At 42.8% G+C, this 22452-nt stretch overlaps 2 protein-coding genes across 3 annotated transcripts in view; both read left to right on the top strand.

Moving 5' to 3' along the window:
- stck (LIM zinc finger domain containing stck) overlaps positions 1-16443 on the top strand; it is a 31231-nt gene extending 14788 nt beyond the window's left edge. For both annotated transcript variants that reach the window (XM_065447468.1, XM_065447465.1), the window contains exons 3-10: positions 929-974; positions 2370-2557; positions 4387-4458; positions 5225-5302; positions 7053-7203; positions 8619-8760; positions 9346-9421; positions 12384-16443. In XM_065447468.1, the coding sequence (XP_065303540.1) occupies positions 929-974; positions 2370-2557; positions 4387-4458; positions 5225-5302; positions 7053-7203; positions 8619-8760; positions 9346-9421; positions 12384-12519 (889 nt within the window). In that variant the 3' untranslated portion in view covers positions 12520-16443. The remainder of the gene's footprint in view (positions 1-928; positions 975-2369; positions 2558-4386; positions 4459-5224; positions 5303-7052; positions 7204-8618; positions 8761-9345; positions 9422-12383) is intronic.
- A 62-nt stretch (positions 16444-16505) lies between these two features.
- Positions 16506-22452, top strand: part of LOC135914535 (LIM and senescent cell antigen-like-containing domain protein 1) — a 29751-nt gene continuing 23804 nt past the window's right edge. The window contains exon 1 of the mRNA XM_065447456.1: positions 16506-16608. Within this exon, the coding sequence (XP_065303528.1) occupies positions 16565-16608 (44 nt within the window). The 5' untranslated portion in view covers positions 16506-16564. The remainder of the gene's footprint in view (positions 16609-22452) is intronic.

Genomic DNA, 22452 nt, shown 5'->3' with positions numbered 1-22452 from the left:
TCTATTCCCTGCTTATTCTCTTGCGCAGGTGTGTAAAGAGTATAGCCTTTTTTAAAGTGGGACTTGCTGTATTGCATTTCATGCGATCATCTGCCAGGTTTCCTGACTTATTCGTTTCTGTTAATGTGCATTTTCGTGCTTTCAGAGCCTGTGGTTCACACAACATTCTTGTCTGATCTATGCATGCTTTTCTGCATTTTAAGTGAACCTTGCAAACATGCGCAGTTCACGAGCATCACAGTGCAATGACATCATGCCCCATAATGCACTTTTGCACCCCTTTGATATTTTTTCTGACTCTGCTAGTCGTTTAAGACAGTAGAAGATACTGAACAACCTCTGTTTCATCAGCTGCATTTTTTTATCCTTCTTTATTGGCTGAAATTTTATAATAAATGCAGACAGTCAACTACATGCAACATGGATGAAATCTCTAGCTTCATTTGCATGAAAGTGTGAAATGCTTGTGGGGCTACCTTTGTTTTAACTGCAACTAATATGCAATAATTATTTTCCAGAGAAAATTATCAGTAAACTAGTATCTATTAGTTGTGTGCTTTCTTCTGTATTTCCTTCCCTTTGTGTCTTACACGCTTCATAACCTATGCAGCACAAATTTCGTCATGGGGACTCTCAGCTGGTTCTAGTGTTTACTTTTTGTATAGGCTGGGTTTAGTGTGCGCTCCTCATGGGCATGTATGGCAGCAAAGGGAAGTTCCGTGTGCACTACTTTTCAAAAAAAAAAAAAATGTACAAGTGTGGAAACGGAGCTGGGTTGTGTGGGCACGTGCCGATTAATTTGAGTGCTTCCAGAAGCGAGAAAAATGCTGCGCACAGTAGCTGTTCAGTTTTCCCAGAAGCCACTTTACATGCACTGCCGAGCTGTGAACTTGTCTAACATGCCATTCTTCTTCACATCTTCTGCCAGCTGTTGCCAGTGCTTCAGGCCATTTCCTGAAGGCATCTTCTATGAGGTCAGTAAGATCTTTCCCAATTAAAAAAAAAATCTGATTTTGGTTAGCAGGACTGTAATTTCTGTTCAGTGCAACATAGGAGAGGGAGGTTCTTCATTACCCAATTTTGTTTGTATAATGTATGCACTGAAACTTTGGCTGAATGAACTCCAGGGATCTGCAAAATAGATTTTAAGTGAAACGTCTAGGGAAGCATGGGGGGGGGGAGGGGCATACAAGAGCTTCCTGCAGCGGAGCATAGTAAAATAATGTTAAGATCTCCTGTAGGTATTTATTTTCCATTCATCAGACAACATAGCCATTGAGAGCCTTGCAACTATTTTGTTATCTTTGCTTCCACACTGCCCATATCAGATTTTTATACCTGTTCATTGTGCCGCAATAATCGCTTGTCTATTGGATGCACTTGTTTGTGGAGCAACAGTCAGTAGCTCTGAATGGCCACATTCACTGTACATTTGGCGTCAAAAGTTTACTGATCGTGGAATCTGTGAAAATTTAGAATATTTGTGCAGTTTGTGATATGTAACTGGTGAAACCATGCAACACCTATGTTTGCATATATTTTAGTGCAAGCTGGAAACCTGAATGTCAGGCTGCCTACGCAGGCTGTGGAAGCATTCAACGCATTCTCACATCCTGTGGGCCATAAATTTTTTATGCCAGCTGTACATTATTGCTTTCTGGCTGCAGATGTGGCTGCGACACAAGTTTAATCCACTGGGGCAATTGAACTTAGCTCTGGCTGCAGATAGAAAGGGAGGCATGTGGCTATATCAGTTCAGAGCCAACATAATAGCTACCTGAAAGATGTTATGGTATGCCTATTTCCAAAAAGTGTACATGCAGTTACAAAAGAAAGTGCAATATGACTCAAGCAGTAGGGAAAGATAAAAAGCTGCATTAAAAAAAAAGGTTCACATGACAGAAATTTCCACTGACTGTTTGTTGAACTGAGCTTTATTTCATTAGGTTAGAAACGCTTGTTTATCTGAATAGTTCAATTGATGTTTTCTGAACTGGTGCTTTACTCATAAGTCTCAGATTTCTATCATCGTTTGTTTTCCTGTTTGTTGGCTCGCACTAGCTCAGATATTTTTTTGAAGCTTTGTTGTCTGAGCGCATAATGTACATGTCACTCTACATGTCCATGCTGGTAGTAATTTGTTGCAGGCAGCTTGCCAGTTGTTGGCGGCCATATTTTATCATGTACCAGTCGCACTTTATTGAAGCTTGCACTTTATTATGAATAAGTTTATTTTGCAAGAGTAATCATGGTGCATGTTATTCAGCACGAGTCAGTCATGCTTATATTGCTGCTCGTTTCTTTTGAGTTGCAATATCAGTGCTAAGTTGCCGATTCACTCTTCCCATGTGTGTTTCTTCTTCTTGCAGTTTGAGGGACGCAAGTACTGTGAGCATGACTTTCACGTTCTCTTCGCACCCTGCTGTGGCAAGTGTGGCGAATTCATCATTGGCCGTGTCATCAAGGCCATGAACAACAACTGGCACCCACAGTGTTTCCGTTGCGAGATCTGCACTATCCCACTTGCCGACCAAGGCTTCATCAAGAATGCTGGGAGGTGGGTAGCATCAGCAGCTGGTGGAATTTCTTTCTGTTTTGTAAATGTTCGAAAATCTGTCTGATAGCTTTGGCATGGTAGTTTTTGTGCAGTGATATGCCTAATTTGAGAGCCTTAGTTTGTCTTTATGTGTATTGCCCTTCATAAAGTATTGGCTTACTGGATACATAGATGGCAGCAACAATGTGGTCATGATATTTAATGACATTTTGACCCACAATATGATAAACATGTTCTTGTTAATGGGCATTCTTGTCTAAGGAAAATTTTATAATGTAACTGCATGTTTACAGGTACATAACTTCACATCAGCCAAAGCTTCACATCAGCAGCTACTACAGTATTATGTCTGTCCTTGGTTGAAGGAGTACTGACACGACAATTTTGGATCTTGTCCTTTCTGTTGTAATAAGTAGCCAATGACCCTGTAATTATGGCCTGGAACCTTGTTTGCTTTAGCGCGTGATAAGTAATTATTTGAGCCTTGTTTGTGTGACCAGACCCAAGTTTTGGTTTCAAAGAGCAACGAGAAGGCCGTAACTTATGTAAGATGTCTCGTAAAGAGAGCTGGCCACGTGATCGCACAAACCTGTCGCACACTCGTTTGCCATGCGAGCTTAGTGTTGCTAGTTCATCTGCTAGTTGTTTTGCTCCATCTACGTACACTACACATGCTGCCTGATGTCCTCGCCGTTGTCCAGTGGCGGCAATATTCTGCAGATGGGATTTGCCACTATACTTAGACCTGGCAAGTCACTTTCAGGCATAGGCATCATCAAATCAACTGCCTTTTCCATGCGGAAACCCTGCCAGAACAGCTGCTTTCCGCAACTGCTGACAGGTGCCGACACAAGTTTGTGCTAGCACCACCTTGGTAGCAGTTAGCTTCCCCACAGATGAAGGCAACTGTCATTTTTTTTCCTTAAAACCCAGCAAGTAAGAGTGACAAGTGCGATATTGAATGATCTGGGCCACAAAATACCATTCTCTACAAAAATTCATTAAGAAGACCGCAAAGGTGAGCGTACAAAATGTTAAATTTAATTTAAATATGTTTCAAGCCACACTTGCTGCTGATATTTCGGGCATCTAGTGTGTTTGTTCACAGAAATGAGTCTCGCAAATTATTTCAGCTTTGAAATTTTGTGCCAATACTTTTTTAAACTGTATGCGACACAATGGCCTCCAATGCGGCAGTTTGCATATGTGTCTCTGGTAACTCGGTACACCGTGTAAGTGATAACACAACAATAACTCATCTACAGACAAGCTAAAACTCTATATTATTCAAAAAACATTAAGAGAAGATTTTGCTCTTATTGTTGCTTTTGTTTATATTTGAATCTTGCAACAAGAATGCATGTCTAGGTCCGCATCATTTAATAAAAGACTTCGCATCATTCTTTATCCAGACCTTCAGTTGCCAACAGGTGACAAAACCACTCCATAACCCCAGTCACATCTCTAATGGCAAGGTGCAGATACAATAGTGGTTTTCATTTTCTTCTGAATGAACCAAGTAGGCAAAGATGTCAAGTATAATTATTGAGCTGTGTTAACCAGGAAATGTCATTCTGCTGTAAGATGTGAGTGAAAACAAAGCAGTAAGTCTATATTATAGTCTATATTAACAGAAAATCTATATTTCTTAATATGAGAATGTAACTTCTTGTGTGTGTTCACTATAAATTTACACATTTCTTCTGCAGTTTACTTGCTGGACAGGTAGCCCTTCGTTACTGATTTTGACTTCATGCATAAAAGTTCTCTTGTGAGATAATCTTATTGTTTGTTTGTACACTTTGCGCCTTTTTTTCATATTTATGCAGGGCTCTGTGCCACGAGTGCAACGCAAAGGAGAAGGCTGCAGCCTGTGGCAAATACATCTGCTACAAGTGCCAGTAAGTCTCGCTCATCTGAAAGTGCTGTGATAGCTCATGCTGGCATGTTTATAGCAAAGTGAGAGTGTAGTTGCAAGTTATACTGCCGTGCTATAGGCTAATTCTACATTTGCCGGTAGGATTCGAGTGCTCTAAAGTGTTCTGGTGGCACGCTTTACATTAAGCTGCTCGAAATTGAGCACTTGGAATGCGTTCGCCTGGTTCACTCAGAATTCCCCACTCCATTTCGAGGCGCTATCACATTTGTCCTGGAAGCGTGACCAAGATCCAATACAATTCTGGTCACGAGGTGCCCGTTTGCTCTGGGAGCAGTTGAATGTTCAGCTCGGGCAGACTTTCTCAGAGTCAAATCAAAACCGGGCTTCATATAGGTGCAATCTGAATCTGAGCATGGTAGGAAACACCCAACGTACCATGAGAGATTTGACATCTGAAGTAGGAGATTGATACTTGTGTGATCAGCATCTGGTTGTTGCTGTTTGTGAAACTTCCTTTCTTTCTGAGGTGCCTGCATTGTATTGCCAGGCTGTCACACTATTATGGCAGACCTGTGCAGACTTATAGACTTATGTAATTTAGTGTAGCAAAATTCTCTTCCTTTTACCAAGTCTCTTCCTTTTGGCAACTCTGTAAGTGTTGCAGTGTGATCCCAATTCACTGTTTGCCTGCTTCACCATAACTGAAACGTTCAGAGTATTCTCACTCCCTTGTCAGACTTTTTGACCACATTGTTAATAAATGTTTGCATCTACATTTTGTTTTTTAGCGGCATCATTGATGACATGCCACTCAAGTTCCGCAGTGAGCCTTATCACCCATACCATTTCAATTGCACTGCTTGTGGGTAAGTATATTTCTGCACTTGAAAAAATGCCTTTCGTTGAATTTCTTTAATGTTTTATGCTGTCATTTGAATAGGAGTCAGTATGCTTGTAAGATTGGACATCTTTTGGGTGGAGTAGTTTTGGATGCATTTGTATCTGTACAGTTTCTTTAGCAAAAGCTGATTGGGATGTTAAATAGATGTGATGTAAATTTGTCTGCTTACTGTACACTCTCTGCCTAGTTTATTCAAAAAATCCAAGGAGCCTGTAATCTGGGATTATCTTTGAAATTACAAAGGCAACTTGCCAAGTGAGAATGCAAATTGACTTGAGTAATGGGGTGCATAAATGCAACATAGATTGTACTTTCTGCGCCAGGTTTCATACATGTTAAAAAATTGACTTCATTATACAAAACCTGCTCTGTTTCTTAGCTGATGCTGGGCTACTGGTAAGAATTTGTGCTGCATGCTCTCATCCTGTAGTAATTGCTTCTAGTTTTTCAATCTGATATTTTAAGCACTACCATATCTGCCTGTAGTGTAAGGATCAGTGCGAGTAACACATGTTCATGCCACCTGGTAGATTTAGTTGTGGCTTCTCGTGCAACTCTGTAGGATCAATCACTCAGTCAATCACTCTCCCTCTGATATGCACTGTAGTCCTCATTCAAAGCCATAGCGGAGTGGCAGTGTAATGTTTTTGCTCAAACCACAGCTATAGGCATATATCTAAACCAAACAGAAATGCAAGTGAGAAGCAAGCCAGAAATGGTGATTTGGCAGATGGTGCAGAAGATGGTGCAGATGGTGCATTTCACCATCTGGCAGAAGCAAGCCAGATGGTGAAATGGCAATCTGTTCTTCGCCCGAAAGGTGAAGAATAGATTGTGATAGCAGATCAGTAGACAGTTATACGAAGTAAGGGTATTTGTTTTATCGGCCGTATAAACTCGGAAACATTCGCTTACTAACTCAGTTAACAAGCATGGCGTCGGTGCGCACAAGCAAACATGAGCACATCACACTCAATGAGCGCGGACACTCGCTGTCAAAACGCTGGTGTGAGCAAGTTTGACAGCAACAGTGAGCAAAGTGACCTTCATGCGGTCTATCACTTCGACACAGGAGTGGCGAGAACACTCCACACTCAAAGGTATGAACCACCCACAGATCCCTTTCAACATACGGTGCACACGGCCGTGCAAAATATGCACTTGTTGGCAGAGATGGCACATTTGCTCTCCGATGCCTTCCTCCGTGTGTGCCAGATTGAGCCACAATCACTGGCTCCCCCTCGCGCGGCGATCAGTTTATCATCTTTAGACTTTATACGGAATCTCATGGTGATATTGATGCCGATGGCAGTAATACGCCTTGATTGTCCATATAATTGCTATTGCATTAATACAATATGCTACTACTCATTGATGCATGTTTTTCATGTTTTGATGGTCTAATCATTTAGCTCCATGTAAATAGTTGTCCAGTGTGCAAGTCATTAAAAGTTTTTCTCTTTATTTCTCCAGGATTTTCTCATAGGCTTGACTTCATTTAGATTTTATTAAACTTCCACTAAAACCTTGTTGGCCAGGTTTTAAAGGTTCGGAGCTTGAACAGATGAAAAGTACGACCAACGGTACATAAACATGAGGAATATTGAAGTTTTACAGCTAGACATTTGATTCAAGGTGCATAGATGGAGCCTTTACTTGTGTCACATGAGTTGTGCTTCAAACCTTGCTGGCCCGGCACCGTCTTTTCTGTGCAGTGTGGAGCTAACTGCCGAGGCACGCGAGGTCAAAGGGGACCTGTACTGCCTCCGCTGCCATGACAAGATGGGCATCCCCATCTGCGGCGCTTGCCGACGGCCAATTGAGGAGCGAGTGGTTACTGCTCTTGGCAAGAACTGGCACGTCGAGGTAGAAAAAGTGTACTCCATCACTTTCATTTGTGAATTCATTGAAGCATGGCGACGTGGCAAATTGCCGTTGCTGTTGCTATTTATGATATGAATTTCTTGGCTTTTCTGTCGTAACTGAGAAGTGAGAGGAATGCAGATGGGAAACTTGTTTTTGAATTTTTCTGAAAGTTCACGAATACCTGCTTCTTAGAATGTCTGATTGGGTCATCAGCTTCCTATATCTTAGAGCTAAACATGGGAAATGAGCATGCCGCACAAAGTTGACATTTTAAAATTGTACCAGTTGTGTAGGGTTGTAAGGATTTATAGCTCACTATCTGAATTGTCGACTCGGATAGGTCAAGCCCCCTCCCACTATACCTTAGCACAGGTTTAGCCAATTTGGCATGTGATATTTAGGGTTGCTTTTAGTTTTTCTTTACCTCCTAATTTTAACCTGCTTGCCACATTTACGTTCACGTTTTATTGAATTCCACCTCTAGATATTACAGGAGGTTCATCACATTTTATTATGTACAAGATTCAGCTAGCAAATGTGGTATTAGTTGGATTTGATGATCACGTGTCATTTATTTGTTCGAACCTTCACAAAAGGGGTGTGACATGACCTTTACTTGGGAGGTTACTAATACAATTATATAGGGATATCAGAGGCAAACACTGCATCATTCTGAATTGGTAGATTTAGAATAATGCACCTTTAAGTTAAACTATAGCATGAGTCAGCAGAAGGTCCAGTCCATGGCAGTGGCAAATGAAATGTGAACTGGAAGAGGTGTATCAGAACAATTCTTTCATGTTTCCTTAAAATGCACGATCTGTAATAGACCTGTGTGTGCTTTCTCAACGTACTGTAATTCCAAAACTATACGAAAGCCTGAATCATGCCAATATAGCAAGCACTACATAATGTGAAAATACTTATAGTACAGCTGAACCTCATCATAACTAAGTCGAATCCAGCACAAATTTGTCTTCATTAAATTCGATATTCATTATAAGCATGTATTATTGCATGCTCACATTGCCAAGAAACATTTTAGATTGACTTTGTGTACATTCATGTTCGTTATGTCGGGTTTTGACTATATATATGCCTACATAACTAAAACATAGACAGCCACAAAGATGGTAAAGAACAGCACTCAACCTGTGCATGTTGTGAATTTAATGCCCTCCAGTGATGCTTTGTCATTTTTTTTCATAATCTTTTTTTGCTTTAATTCAATCCAGATAGTGGAATTGATGTCTTCTTATAATAAAGACCAGTTTGTAACAACCATACTTACTCGCTTTTAACAAAGTTGTCCTTTGCTGTAGTTGCGTTAATTTTTGGCTCTGAGATTACTAGTGCTTCTGATGATGTGCAATGCATTGTTTCACAGCACCCTTGTGTCCTTTTTTTCTGTGCAGCACTTTGTTTGTGCCAAGTGTGAGAAGCCGTTCCTTGGCCACCGGCACTATGAGAAGAAAGGCCTAGCCTACTGTGAGACCCACTACCACCAGCTGTTTGGAAACCTGTGCTACATTTGCAACAATGTCATTGGTGGGGATGGTGTGTATTGTGCTTTTATTATTGGCCTCGTTTTAGCCATGTCACAGGGCCCGTATCGTTTTTACTTTATGAAGGGTTTCGTCTGATTTGTTCCTTCAACTACTGTTTAACACGCATGGGTGCAAAATGACAAGCAAGTGTGTAACCTGTGCACACAGGGCAATGAAAGCTAGAAATGGGAACTAAGTGACATTGTAAACTAAGTGAGATAAATTTTCTACCTTGCAGACTTTCTCATAAATAATTTAGGTAATTTAGGTGTTCATGTGCTACTGTCTGCCGCCCTGGGTAGCGCAGCTGCTGCAGTGACTGCCCTGAAGAGGAAGTGATGCCAGGACATTTTTTTTTTTTCCAGCTTTAATACTTGCTTTCTGAAGGACCTGCACAGGTTTCCTTTGTAGCTATGTGCTACTTTAAAGTGTACGCCAACTTTCACCTTCAGCTAAAGATGCCATGTGTGAAACTAATACGTTTTATAAAGCGCACAGAAAAGTTACTCTGCGCTGATCACTTTCAGTTGTTTAGTCGAGGCATGCACTGGCTGAACCTTATGACTGAAGCCTCGTGTTCTTGTTCCCCTCTCAGTGTTCACTGCACTAAACAAGGCCTGGTGCGTCCACCACTTCGCCTGCTCCGTGTGCGACCAGAAAATGAGTCAGAAGTGAGTCGGACGTAGCTTCCATTTTTGTTATTACACTTTCTATTTACGGCTTTGCTGGTCTCCTAAAGGCATGGATTGTCAATGTTCAGTAAAGATCATCAGTTTTGCCTTGCCTTTTTTTGTGTGTGAAATGTGCTGTGCTTCTCATTGTAAGTTGTCTCGGGTGGGCAACAGGAGCTTTTCTTTGATGACAGAGGTTCTGAGTGCATCTGCAGTGTGTTCTCTGTTGCTGTGCATTTTCATATTGTTCTTTTTCAGCTTTAGGCCATCAAATTTTTTTACAAAAGAAAGAAGGCGTCAGGTTTACAACTTGAACTCATAATTAAAAACAGTATCATGATTCTTTAAACTGCTTCTATTGGGACACCTGAAGCAGACAAAGTTCATATATGGTACACTGCTCCGAATACAGTCGCCGACCGATTTTCCGGACTCCAAAAATTCCGACATGCCCGATTATTCGGTCAGCTTCGCGGCACCGCCATTCTCCCCATAGAGCATAATGTATAACAGCTGCCGAAAGTTCGGACACCTTGCAACCTCTCGTCTGATTTTTCGGACACTCCTTTAACCAGCTCGGTCGAGAGCACCACTCACCGACTCTGACCGGTGCATGGTTTGACTTGCTGAACACCATTTTTTTTTTGAACGGAGCTTCCTTGCTGCCCCACGAAGTGGCGCTACTGGAAATCCCCGCTCATCATCATCGTTTCTGTCTGGTTAGATAGAGCGGCTCTGCAGCAGTTCAGCTTAGTAAGCCACGTAAAGACAATCCAGCAGCCGGTTTGTTTCTTTGTGCAAGACGCTGCGAACAGGCCGCGTTTTTCGTTTGTGTGACTGGTGTCGGCACGGTGGTGTTTGCTTTGTGTGCTGTGTCGAGGTTTCGGTGATCCAACACAGCATAAGTAAACGTCGCGTTAAGGGTCTAATGGCGCCGACAGTGCCCGCGCAGACTGCGCTGGGGAATGCCGGCAAGCGGGTGCCGGGGAGCCTAAGATTTGTCGCCTTCCGATGAGGTCCCTACTGCGCAGTGGTTGCATTGCGATTCCGGACACCGTCTCATTTGACAGTTCCATAGGTGCCGACACTGCTGTATTGACATGCGCAGAACTCGACGACGGCAAGATCATTCGTCAGGTTTCTGCTGCACCGCCGGACGATGACTCTGAGTCGGAAGATGACGCACCATGTGCTACGCTGCCGTCGCATGCGGAGCGTGTACAAGCAGTGGCTGTGCTTTCAGCCCCCAATAGTTACCGTACGACCCTCTCCGAGATTCAGGCTTATCTGATTGCGCGTAAACGGAACAGCGTGCAACAGCGCATTCACGATTTCTTCCAAGCCTACTGCCGAGCCCGAATAAGTGCGTGGAAATAAAGGATTTCATTTTTTTTACATTTTCGCAGTCCCCGTGAGGTCCGAATAAACGGTCGGCAACTGTAATACCATTAATTTGTGAACATGACAATTGCAAAACTCTAGTAAGCAATCTGATGATTTAACATTTAATTGTACCCTAATAATATGTTGCATTTGTCTGCTTTAGGTGATGTAACGGATGAAGTTTGCTGAATTGTAATATCTGCTTTTTGTCAGACCTCCAGAGTTTTAAAACTCTCTGCTTTAATACTTTTTTTATATTACTGAGCTTCTGAAATCATTGCAAAAATATTTGAGGCCGCAAATAAATATTCTGCTTTCAAACGTCAGTAGAATCGAACTTCACTAAATGCCTCAAATTCAGTTCAAATTGGTTAAGCGGATGTGTAACGAGAGCATATTTACATTTACCATTTATTTTAATTACGAAGTTATAGTTGGCTCCAGGCTAGAGCTTCTTCTTAACAGCAATTAAGCTTTGGTATTTTAGCCCTGAATGTAGAACTTTTAAACTCATCTTGAACTGCATGGAAAGGATAACTGTCTATCTTTTCAGATCTCTGTTCAATTCACCACTGACAACGTGACAGGAGTAGCAAACTGACAAGTTGTCCTTTAATCTCTTTGTTGACATTTTATGACTCCAGTTTCAATATACACTGCCATCTGCATTTGTGCATTGAAATATACTCGCCAACAACTTTCTGTGGCAACAAGGCGAAAGCTGCAGGAGCTGAATTTTGGCAAATGGGTTGCTGCGCCAAGTATTCTGGTGTCGTTTTGCCGTGCTTTTGGTTTCTTGGAACAGATATTGAATCAGCATAGCTTTGATGTGCGACGGTTTCATGTTCGCCCAGACGTGGAAGGGAAGAGCATGAAAATAAGTCAGCTTTAACATTCATATTTAATATTCTTATTTTGCTGTTGTAAATAAGGCGTTTACATTTTCCCCTTCCATAGCTTAAACTAGCAGTTGAGAACGTGCAACTTTTTTCAGGTGCACTCTTACTTGCGCACGCTTTGCCTTTGTAAGTTGCCTTAGATTGCCACTGAAAGTTGTCTGCAAGTATAATTGGCCTTTGCTTGTCAGTTTCTTGCATGCGCTATGAAGCTAGCTCACTGAAGATGCATCACATACACCTTTGACCATGTGTGAGCTGTTGCTGTACTCACATCAGCAGTAGCTCAGTGGTAAATGGTTCAGGCTGTCAGTTACACATAGTCACAATGGTCCAGGGCTTCATTGGCTTCGCTGCATATTCAGATGCCTTGCAGTGGATTCACATTGGATCTGCAATGAGTTTTGCTCAAGTTCCTCCGAACGTCTGGGTTGGGGATCTTCTCTCTGAAAGAGTTCACTATAGAACTGACAATCATTTTGTCCCTTGAAAACACTCTGTGTGCACTAAGGTATTCTGTGCACTGGATACGATGGGATTGACCATACAGAATTTGTTGCTTATAACTGTCAAGAAAACCGTACTAATTTTATCTGAAGCAATAGTTGCAGTACCATTTTCTTTATTCTTTCCTTTTACGTTTGTCTTTTCAACACGACATGCCTTGCAATTTCTCTTTGCAGGACAAAGTTTTTTGAAGTCGACCTGAAGCCTGTCTGCAAGCGATGCTTTGAAAAGTTTCCAAGTGATCTGAAGAAACGACTGAAGAAATCTTACGAAGTCAATTCAAAGACTAACACCTGGCAACCCTGCGCGTAAGAAGAGCAAGGCAGCTTCCCTTTGCTCTGGGCAGGCTTTTAATCAACTAGTGTGCCAAGCTTACAAGAGTAATATATTTACTATATTACGCACAGTTCTCTAGTTGTCACATAGCCAGGGTTTTAAATTGTGCAACAATTCTGCATATATTTGTTGATGTTGTTTACATGTTAACAATGCTGCTGTTACTGTTGATGTCAGTGCATTTGGAATCGCCCTTTGCAAGAGGAAAAAGCTTAAAAATATAAGTGGTGTTGCCATCATGAGCATCCTAGCATTAATAAATCTGTGAATTTATTTGCTAGATCGAGAACCAAGGAATCAGTAATGTGAAAACTTAAATGGAAATTTCATGCCTTCTTGAAGTTATGGCTTTCGCAGTAAACCAGAAGAAAAGTTGAGCCAATGATGTACTTCGGAGAACTTCAAATTTTAAAAATGTTTGTCACTGCCACAGCACTTTCCTCTGATTTTCTTATTATAATGTTTACTGGCATCATAATGTCCTGTAAATTAAGAAACATCAGCGTAATGCTGGTCATCCGCTGAGAGGAATGTTCGTAAGAGAATTCTACAACTCCAGTTGTCGCATTATTAGTGCTGCATTATTAATGACATGCACTCTTCTGGAATTCAGACATGGCAGCATGATTACTTTGTTTTAATGTGTTTTTTGCATGTGAGATAACTGGTGCAGAAATCATCTGAAGAACATCACTGTTCTCGGAAATTCAGTCAGATACTGAGTTATACCATCTCATTGTACCATTCAGTTGTGAAGAATTTCATTTTGGAATCTCATTTTTTGCACAAATTCTGTGAACCATTTTGCATTCGTGAGTGGTCATGTTTTGCTGCTGGAACACTTCGATTGCACAAGCTTCTTGTGACTTAAACATTTTTTAAATGTTAGCTCGTACAATTCCTACTGCCTTTTGGCTTGAATTTCAGCAACATGTTTATTTGATAATTATAATTTTTGTTTTTTTAGAGCCCCTTTATATGAGGCTAGTAAGGTATACATGACTGTTTTGTTCTTTGTCTCAATTTAAGCTTCTACATATTTTGCAGAATGCTTGAGACAGGTTTAAGCCACTATCTAGTCCTTTACGCAAAGAACAACTTGACCAATTCATTCTGATATACACTAAGGTCTTATGCCCCTCAAATTCATGCATCAAGGTTGCTTGGTGTTTGTCAAGAGGCCAGCATGACTTTGTCTTAAAGTGGCCAGTGTTTTAAAAGGTGCATTTTACACGTCCTGCTGCGAGGGCAGTTGTGTTTTCTAGCTTGTCACGCACAAATCCGACTTGTGACTCAGCAGCAAATCTTAGCAGTTTATATATTTATCTTCGTGTAGATCATTTGTTCTTACTGTGTAATCGCTACCACCTCTTTTTCCATAACTTCGAGCATTTTCCATCATTATCCACTCAAGCTTACCTCTGAGAGATGTTACTGCTGCTGACAGTGAATTGTTGCACTTCTTTCCTGCCTCATTCTGGCTTTCACAGCTGCATTCTTTGTAGAAAGTCGTGTAGTGTGAAGAGGCTTCTGCAATGTACTGCCACCACAAACTGTTTCTTGTGTGCAGACTCAACATTATGTCAAGAGTTCTACTAATATTATTATCATCGCTTGTAAATGGTTGTAAGCTGCTGTTTGCATGACCTGACCATGACATTTTAACCTCTATACTGCACATTTTTGTCTTTCCATTATGATACTGATGTATGCTTTGCTAATCTCATGCGAAACAGTCATATGCCTTCTTGCATTCACTGTTCAAGCTTTTCTTCTACAGCCACGCATTGAGAAGATGTATACATTATATATTCGCATAATGAATGCACTTTGTTTAAAAAAAAAGAGAGATAAAAAGTTCAAGGATGCATTGGTTGAGCAAATTTTTTTCCCAGCAACCACTAAGTCTAACCTTTGGTGCACTAAGGTTGTGTCCGAAAACCAGCTACCAACAAATCATAGACGGAAGTTACGGGAATGGGCCATATTTATGTTCTCACTTTGAAAACACGCATTCGGAATCAGAATTTATGCACAAAGAGTTTGCATTTCTGGCCGTCTCTTCAGCAGCTTCAACTTCAATAGCAGCTGGTTCTCGGTGGCGTCAGGCAAGTTTACAATGCCAGTTCACTTTATACTTTTGATGACGATGTAGTCAGAAATAATCCTCCACAACGCTAGGGCACATGCGCACAACCGTTCCAACGGGCCCACTTAATCTTGCCTGCTGGCCTCGGAGGATAATCACCCTCGGCCGCATGAAGCGCAGCGTCATGCGTTCCCGCTGCTCAGTTCCCACTGCTTACCTTGGAAGTCCACACTTCCTCGCAAATCGGTGCGCTTCGTTCTGTATCGTTTCAATGGATACCAATGGATACCACGATGTACGTTGCTGGTAGCCTTTAGCTTTTCGTGCTGCCATCTCCAGCAGCAGATGCCTACTCCAGCAACGCTGAAGTGCCTTCCCAAGTTGCAGTTGCCATTCTACAAAGCATATTAAACAGCTTTGCGCTTGAAGCCAGCGGTGTAGCTTGCCTTAATGTGACGCGTACCAGCACTCCAATCACTCTACAGATGTGTCAACACGACCAACGACTGCACTGAACTGACAAAGAAAACATTGAGAAATACAGGCTTTTTGCGGACAATGCTAGGGAACATTCGGCATCATTGCCATCGTCATCAGTTGAAATTGAAACCATGCCTCCCGGTGCTGAGTTGCAGACGCAATCATTATGCAGGGGAAAAAGTCTGTGAATATTAAAAATGACCAATTGGGAAGATGCATTCATTATGCGAGTAATATGGTAGTTTTATTTTTCTGTGAAGTTATTATAATTATTGATTCAGTTTAGAAGTGGTGGAGCAGAAGGTTCTGTAAGAACTCTGCAAACTGCCTTTCAGCTTTTTATCTGCCTCACAAATTCCAGTTTACTATGTTGCAACCCTTCCTAGTGGTCACAACCTGCAGAGCATGACTATTGAAGTGAGTTAGTTTTATTGATTTGCTTATTGTCATCACTGATTGCACATGTGCTTGCTTATTCCATGCACACAAACAACGAAATAGATGCTCGAATTGTTTATTTATGATAGCTAACAAAATTTACATGGTAATAAGTTCATATAGCTACAAAGGCATAAGAAGCGTTGATAGTTTCCATGAGGGTACCTATAAATATAACGCACAATGTATATTGTTATCACCTGTGCCTTATTAGATAACAGGTCTATTTATACCACTGTTATCGTTTACACTGTGCATTTTGTTGAAGCATTTAACTTGATGCTGCACATTGTTACACTAAAATCAAAATGCTGGTATGCATCCTCTGTCTAGGAGTCGGGACAGTTCCCGACTCTTAGTTTCTGGAATGGGTTGGCTTTTAGCTTTTCCCTCATCTTAACGCACTTCGAGTGTGTTAATAATATCACCCACAATTGTCCATCAGATACTTTATCTATACTGAACACAGCCTTAAATAGCTGGCTTTGAAGAAAGCCAATGCTTGTCTCCGCAGCATTAGTCACCTCGCATATTTTAGAAGTGACTGTCTTGTGTGAAGCTTGGTAAGCACAAATATCCTACTAGGAATATACCACCATGTAAGAACAAACATTTAGCACTGTTGTCACTGATATTGTCTCACATTTTTATTCTAATGGAAAAGCTTGTAATGCCATGATTATTCATTGTGCCTGTCAAGATTTATCACACTGCGATTCATATTGCAATAGGTGCCCTTGTTATATGTGTCCATGTGTACTAACTTGTCGTAGACAGTGCTGTTTAACATACTGTTAGAACATGTTTTATGTCTGTTGTCAATGCTTGTGTAGATCTGCAGCAACTAAGTGCCACTTTGTTTTGCGAGGATAATAAAGCTACTCTGTTTTAAACTGATGTGTATTCCTTGATGTGAGATGAGCACAATTTTTTCGTACTGTATGGTTGCAGGTGCACATTCTTCTTGATTTGCAAGATATTGTGTGACAGCCTACAGTTAATCTGCATGCCAAGATGATGGCTACCGCTTGCTCATTGTGCCTGTCTATTGTATATCGGTAAGTTCAGTGGCTTCCCATGAACAAAAATAATTTGTCATGGTTTCTACCATCACATCAAATTGAAATGCAAACACTGCTACATGCGGCTTTGAACACATAATGTGCAGTATAACCACATCTTTGAATAGCTGCTGCACATTTGCAATTTAATTAAGGGGCTTGTATCATCTTCCTTGTTCTCGACCACTTACTATATGGTGTTTTGTGATGCGCTCAGACAAGCCCTTAAAACTGACACGTGCTCCTCTCTGGGCTTTTCCGTCTCTTCTTCACATATGACGCCTAAAGTTACTGTTTAATTAAGAGAAGTCCATTTGTCGCAACATTGGCTCCTGCTTTTACCTTGCTGTCGTTTTGCTCATTGTATGTGCAAAGGTAGCATATATATAGTAACTTTAGGCGACGTGGAAGAGCGAGAGGCTGCTCCTTGCTTGTGTGTCTTGCCAACACCACCTCCCGCTCAGTCAAACTATTTCACCTCGTAAAGCATGTTATGTACTGCACATACGGCGGCAGTGGCTAGTTGCCAAAAAAGGGAGGCGGTCTAGTCGATGTTTTGAAGCAAGAGCGCCAACATGACGTTCGCTACTCCCGAAGAGGAATACGCGGCGAAGAGGGACGATCGCCTGTGGACAAGGAGAAAGAAGCACATGGTACTTGACTCCACCGTCACTGCCGGAGGATCGCTTGTGCCAACCAGTCGGCACGCGCTACAGCGTACGTTCCCTAGCCCTTATTATATGGGCACTCACTCCAGGCGCATTTCTGCCGTTGCCGTGGTGTCCCATATAGCCCGAGACACATGGTACGATTTTGGGTGCGATCCGTCGTACGACCATTCGCATCGGCAGCTGCACTCAACAGAATCGCATGCGGCGCCGAGTCGCACGCCGCGCATGCGACCACTTGCTGAATATTGTGCGGCTGTCGCGTCGGTCGGACGACCGTTGCCAACGACAGCGCCGGTAGCGTGAACGTAATGGCCCCGTGGTGGACCCGGCGGGGCGGGGCGGGGCCGGCGAGCGAGCACCTTTTTTTTCTACTGCTTTCAACGGAGCTTCCTCACTTTTTGGTCCTAGTTCATTAAAAGCCTAACGGGAACCTCATCTAGCCCTGTGGCTGTGCGCTTAGGAATTTTCTCTTCGGCTTTCTTCCAGTTGAAATTTGTCAGCACCAGCTCCTTTTCCATCTGATTCTCTTTCATGCACTTCTTTTCTTTAAATACAACCATACAACCTTGTCATTGCCGTGGAAACATTCGGCTATTTTTCGGATGTAATTTAATACCGCTTCCCCTTCCAGTTTGTTTCCATCTTCGTCTAGGATATGTTGTTGTATTGTTCTTGACTTTCTGCCTAATAATTTTATGTGGTTCCAAATATTCTAGGTGCGGCCTTCTTTTTCTCACGTATTTCTGACAACCAAAGTTCACTTTCACCTTTTATCTTTGCTTGCACCACTATTTGAACCACACACTTTTTCTCCCGGCATATTTCCCATTTACTGGCTATACTTCATCCTGTGGCAATTGCGTCTTCTTTGCCTGCCTGTGCTCTCGGGTGCTTTCTGTCGTTCGGCGATCGCTTCTCGTATCGGTTTCTTTCTTCCTTTCCAATAAACATGTTGTTTCTGTTTCCGTATTTTCGTCGTTATTACACTTAGATGCTCGCTATATTCCCACTTTTTACTTAGCCAAGTTCTTCGTCGACTCTTGTGACTGTATTTGTTATTTGTTCAGCGTTCAAATTTGGACTGGCCATTTTGCACCCTTTGCTCTTTCCCTACTACCTATGCCATTTTCAAAATGATGCGTTTATGGTCACTCCCTATGCTGCTCGTCAATGACCATTTCTCTCAACTTATCATGAATTCCTTCTGTCATCAGACAGCAATCAATGGTTGGTTGCCGGTTTCCCGCTTCCCGCGTGATCTGCCCTTCACAATTGGGCCCTGTATTCACAATAACGAGGTTATGTTGCTCACAAAGGTCTAGCATTGACTTCTCGTTGTGGTCGGTATAGCCATCTAGACCCTGTATGTGGGCATTCATGTCACCCAATAGGATAATTTCGGCATCATTCCTGAAGCCCTTAATATCAGCACTTATGCATTCCACTAACTCTTTATTCTTGTTTATGGCTGTGGTATTGGGGTGCTAGTATTGGGGTGCTAAGCACGAGGTCGCGAGACCGAATCCCAGCCACGGCGGCCGCATCTCGATGGGGGCAAAATGCGAAAACACCGGTGTACTTAGATTTAGGTGCACGTTAAAGAACCCCAGGTGGTCGAAATTTCCGGAGTCCCCCACTACGGCGTGCCTCATAATCAGAAAGTGCTTTTGGCACGTAAAACCCCACAATTTAATTTAATTTGATTCTTCTCTGTGGAATTATTTCCGGTCCCCAAATACGTTACGCCAAGCCAAGTTTTTTCCCACTCATTGTACCTGATAACCAAAGATGCTCTTGACATTTTGAATTTACTCTTTTCCATTTGGCTCACTGATGGATGAGCGATTTCCGACTCCCCCTCCCTTTGTTTGCGACTTATATATGTTGCACCCTTCCCAAACATAATCCTCAATCAGTGGCGGCTCTTCCGAGTCTCCTAAGATGCGTTTCTGTAACCGCATACACCCCTATTTGTTCTCTATTTAACTGCTCCTCAATTTCTGCCCACTTTTCCTTCCTTCTGCCGCGCTGTATGTTGATGTAGCCTATTGCATGGCGAGCTCTTTTTCTTGTTTTCTTCCTTTTTCTGTTAGTGACGGCGATGCTATTCCGAGGTTCCCCTACAGGGGACCTTCTTCATTACTACCTACTCTGGCCTCCTGAGTGCCCGTGGGCCCCCTAAAAAGCAACAGCGCGACCAGCAAGTCGCCGGCCCACTTCTCGTCCAAGCCTATAATTGAAGTGGATCCCGTCTCTTTCAAAACCACCACACCTTCACTGTTTACTTCGACAATCTGAAAACTTTTTTCTCGGCTCATTTTCCATATCGCCTCATTAGCAGCCACTACATACGGATGTTTGTACGTGACTGTCACGTACACACCACGATCTGCACCTGAGCGGACAGCTTGTGCAAGTCGTCCACCCCCTTTGCCAAGCGCTGGGCTAGTCCTTCCTGTCCCTTTTCCGTTCAGGACGTCATTTAGCCCACCTGCTACTATGACAAGGTCCGCACGCGGGCATTTTCCGCAAGCTTTGCTTTTGCTCACTCTATGACATAAACCAGTGTCCGCCCTGGAAATGTCCTTGCCGCCACTATTTTATCATCTTTCATCCTCTCCACAATTGCTTCTGAGCACTTAGCCAGGTTTGAGTCGCCGGCGATAATCACAATTTCACTATCTCCTACCTCTCCCTGCTTCCCTTTGTCCTTTTCCGCGTGATTCGGGCTTGACAAGGGGCATTGATCCCTGCGCTCCTGCTCTTTGTGTGTGGCGGCCTCAAGGTAGGTGCCACTCTTTCCAGCTACCTCCTCCCCACGTTGCACGCATTCCACGTGCTTTGCTGACACTCCCTTTCCTGTCACGTCGGGGGACGGCGTTCCATTGTCACGACCATCCTCGTTCACAATGGCGGCCCTGTTCAGCTTTTCCTGGGCTGTTTAAGTCTTTTTTTACTACCTTCGGTGCATCACGCTCCATATTTAGCTCATTTTTGAGCTCTTCGACCTTTTCGACAAGCTCATCCTGGAAAGCCTCCATTTTCTTCAGCCTAGCATCGACATCACAGTGTGCGCCGATTGTTTCGATTCCCTCTACATTCTCATCCGTCCCCTCGTCTGCCTTGAGGGACCCCCCGCTCACTGCCCGCTTTCCCGGCTTTCTTGCCATGTATTGCACGGCTTTTTCTAATCCAAATACTATAATAACGCAGAGCACATGCCTTCTGGCAAAAACCGATACGCACAGGATCTAAATCCTTAACATGCCACAAAGTAATTCTCACCAATGTTTTAAAAGCAATCAATGCCGCACAGACTTAAGGTATGACACGCTTTCGCACGTGTTCAACCTCGCGGCCACGTTCTCACTTTCCTACCAAATCAATATTCCTGATACCAAAGCACACACAGTAAAACCAATAATTGCTATAGTCTTGATGCTTCCAAACTACTATTTAAAGGCTATAAAGACTTAGGGTCCCACCCGGTGGGGCGTGTTGGTGTGAAAGGATGCGCTGACTACCCTTCAAAACCAAATATACACGAAACACATCCGCGCACACGAAAAAAAAAGAGAGAAATAAAGAAAACTGAAAACTACCCAATTATTATTTAAAGGCTGAAAAAAAAAACGCAAATCGAATACAGAAGCAAGCTCAAAGCATGCAAAAAAAACTTATGATTACGTCGCCGCCACGGAGCCCTGAAAAGCACGTCCATCGGCCAAACAGGAAACACAAGTGAAAATTAACAAATTTAACTGTTTGTGAAAATATTTATGGATCAACATCTTTAAAAAAAGGAAGTAGAGAAAACGCAGCAGGAAGTGGAGAATGACTCTGTGTGTTTTGAACGACGCTTCTACAGTTATCAGTAGAGCCGCCTGACAGAGCCATTTCTCTGCTGTGCTAATGTGGGTGTTTTTCTAATCTTCCAGCGATGGGCGCAATGTACAGTCGCGGGCAGAATAAAATGGACCACGGGATCTCCGAAAACGTTCAAGTCCCGAGCAGCCTGTAGCAGTAACCAGTAAAACTGTCCACGACAACGTTGTTAGCATATTCTAGTCGAGGTCCAAAATGCAAATACCAGATTGCGTTGTGAGGTTGCGGAGATATTCAGCTTTTTCTTAGATTTCATGGTCCATAATATTCTGTCCGCGACTGAACGTCTTGTTAGATACGGACCCTTTTCCTGGCATCACTCGAGTTCACCAGACCACATCCAATCGCCGTCGCACCCAATTAAGGTGCGCAGTTACGCATCTAACACGTTCCCGGACCTGTCGGACAAGTTGGCGAACCCCACCTCGTGCGCCGCACGTGGAGCTATTGTCACACTGCTTGACTCTTCCCGAAAGCGCAACGGGAGCCTGGCGCGGTTTCAGGTAATCTGCGTCTCTAGCGAAGTTAGTTGTTTTGCAGCTCTGAAAGGTCGCTCGAAAACAACCCGTCTCCCCCCGCTGAGCGCTTGCAAACCCGGAGACAACGCCATGGCAAGTCACCCCTCGGACATTGGAGCCCTTGGAGCGACGCCCCTGAGTAGATTGTGACGGCACTTGCACGAGCGCCTACCAATGGAGGAAAATGACGACACCTGAGCTGGCTCGACGATTGGCCGAAAATGACGTGACCCCGAGAGACCGAAGGGGTTAAAATTGGGAGACAGAGAGCAGAGAAAAGGATTCATTCATTCATTCATTTCTTTCGTGCTTCTTGCTACGGGCCGCAGCGTCCGATATATATATATATATATATATATATATATATATATATATATATATATATATATATATATATATATATATATATATATATATATGTTACACCCACTGCAGGGCAAAGACCTCTCCCATACTTTTCCAACTACCCCGGTCATGTAGTAATTGTGGCCATGTTGTCCCTGCAAACTTCTTAATGTCATCCGCCCACCTAACTTTCTGCCACCCCCTGCTACGCTTCCCTTCCCCTGGAATCCAGTCCGTAACCCTTAATGACCATCGGTTATCTTCCCTCCTCATTACATGTCCTGCCCATGCCCATTTCTTTTTCTTGATTTTAACTAAGATGTCATTAACTCGCGTTTGTTCCCTCACCCAATCTGTTCTTTTCTTATCCCTTAACGTTACACCTATCATTGTTCTTTCCATAGCTCGTTGCGTCGTCCTTA

Source organism: Dermacentor albipictus, chromosome 1 (genome assembly GCF_038994185.2).
Source record: "Dermacentor albipictus isolate Rhodes 1998 colony chromosome 1, USDA_Dalb.pri_finalv2, whole genome shotgun sequence".
Taxonomy (NCBI): domain Eukaryota; kingdom Metazoa; phylum Arthropoda; class Arachnida; order Ixodida; family Ixodidae; genus Dermacentor; species Dermacentor albipictus.
The sequence above is the reverse complement of the archived record's forward strand: the minus strand, read 5'-3'. Positions and strand labels throughout refer to the sequence as shown.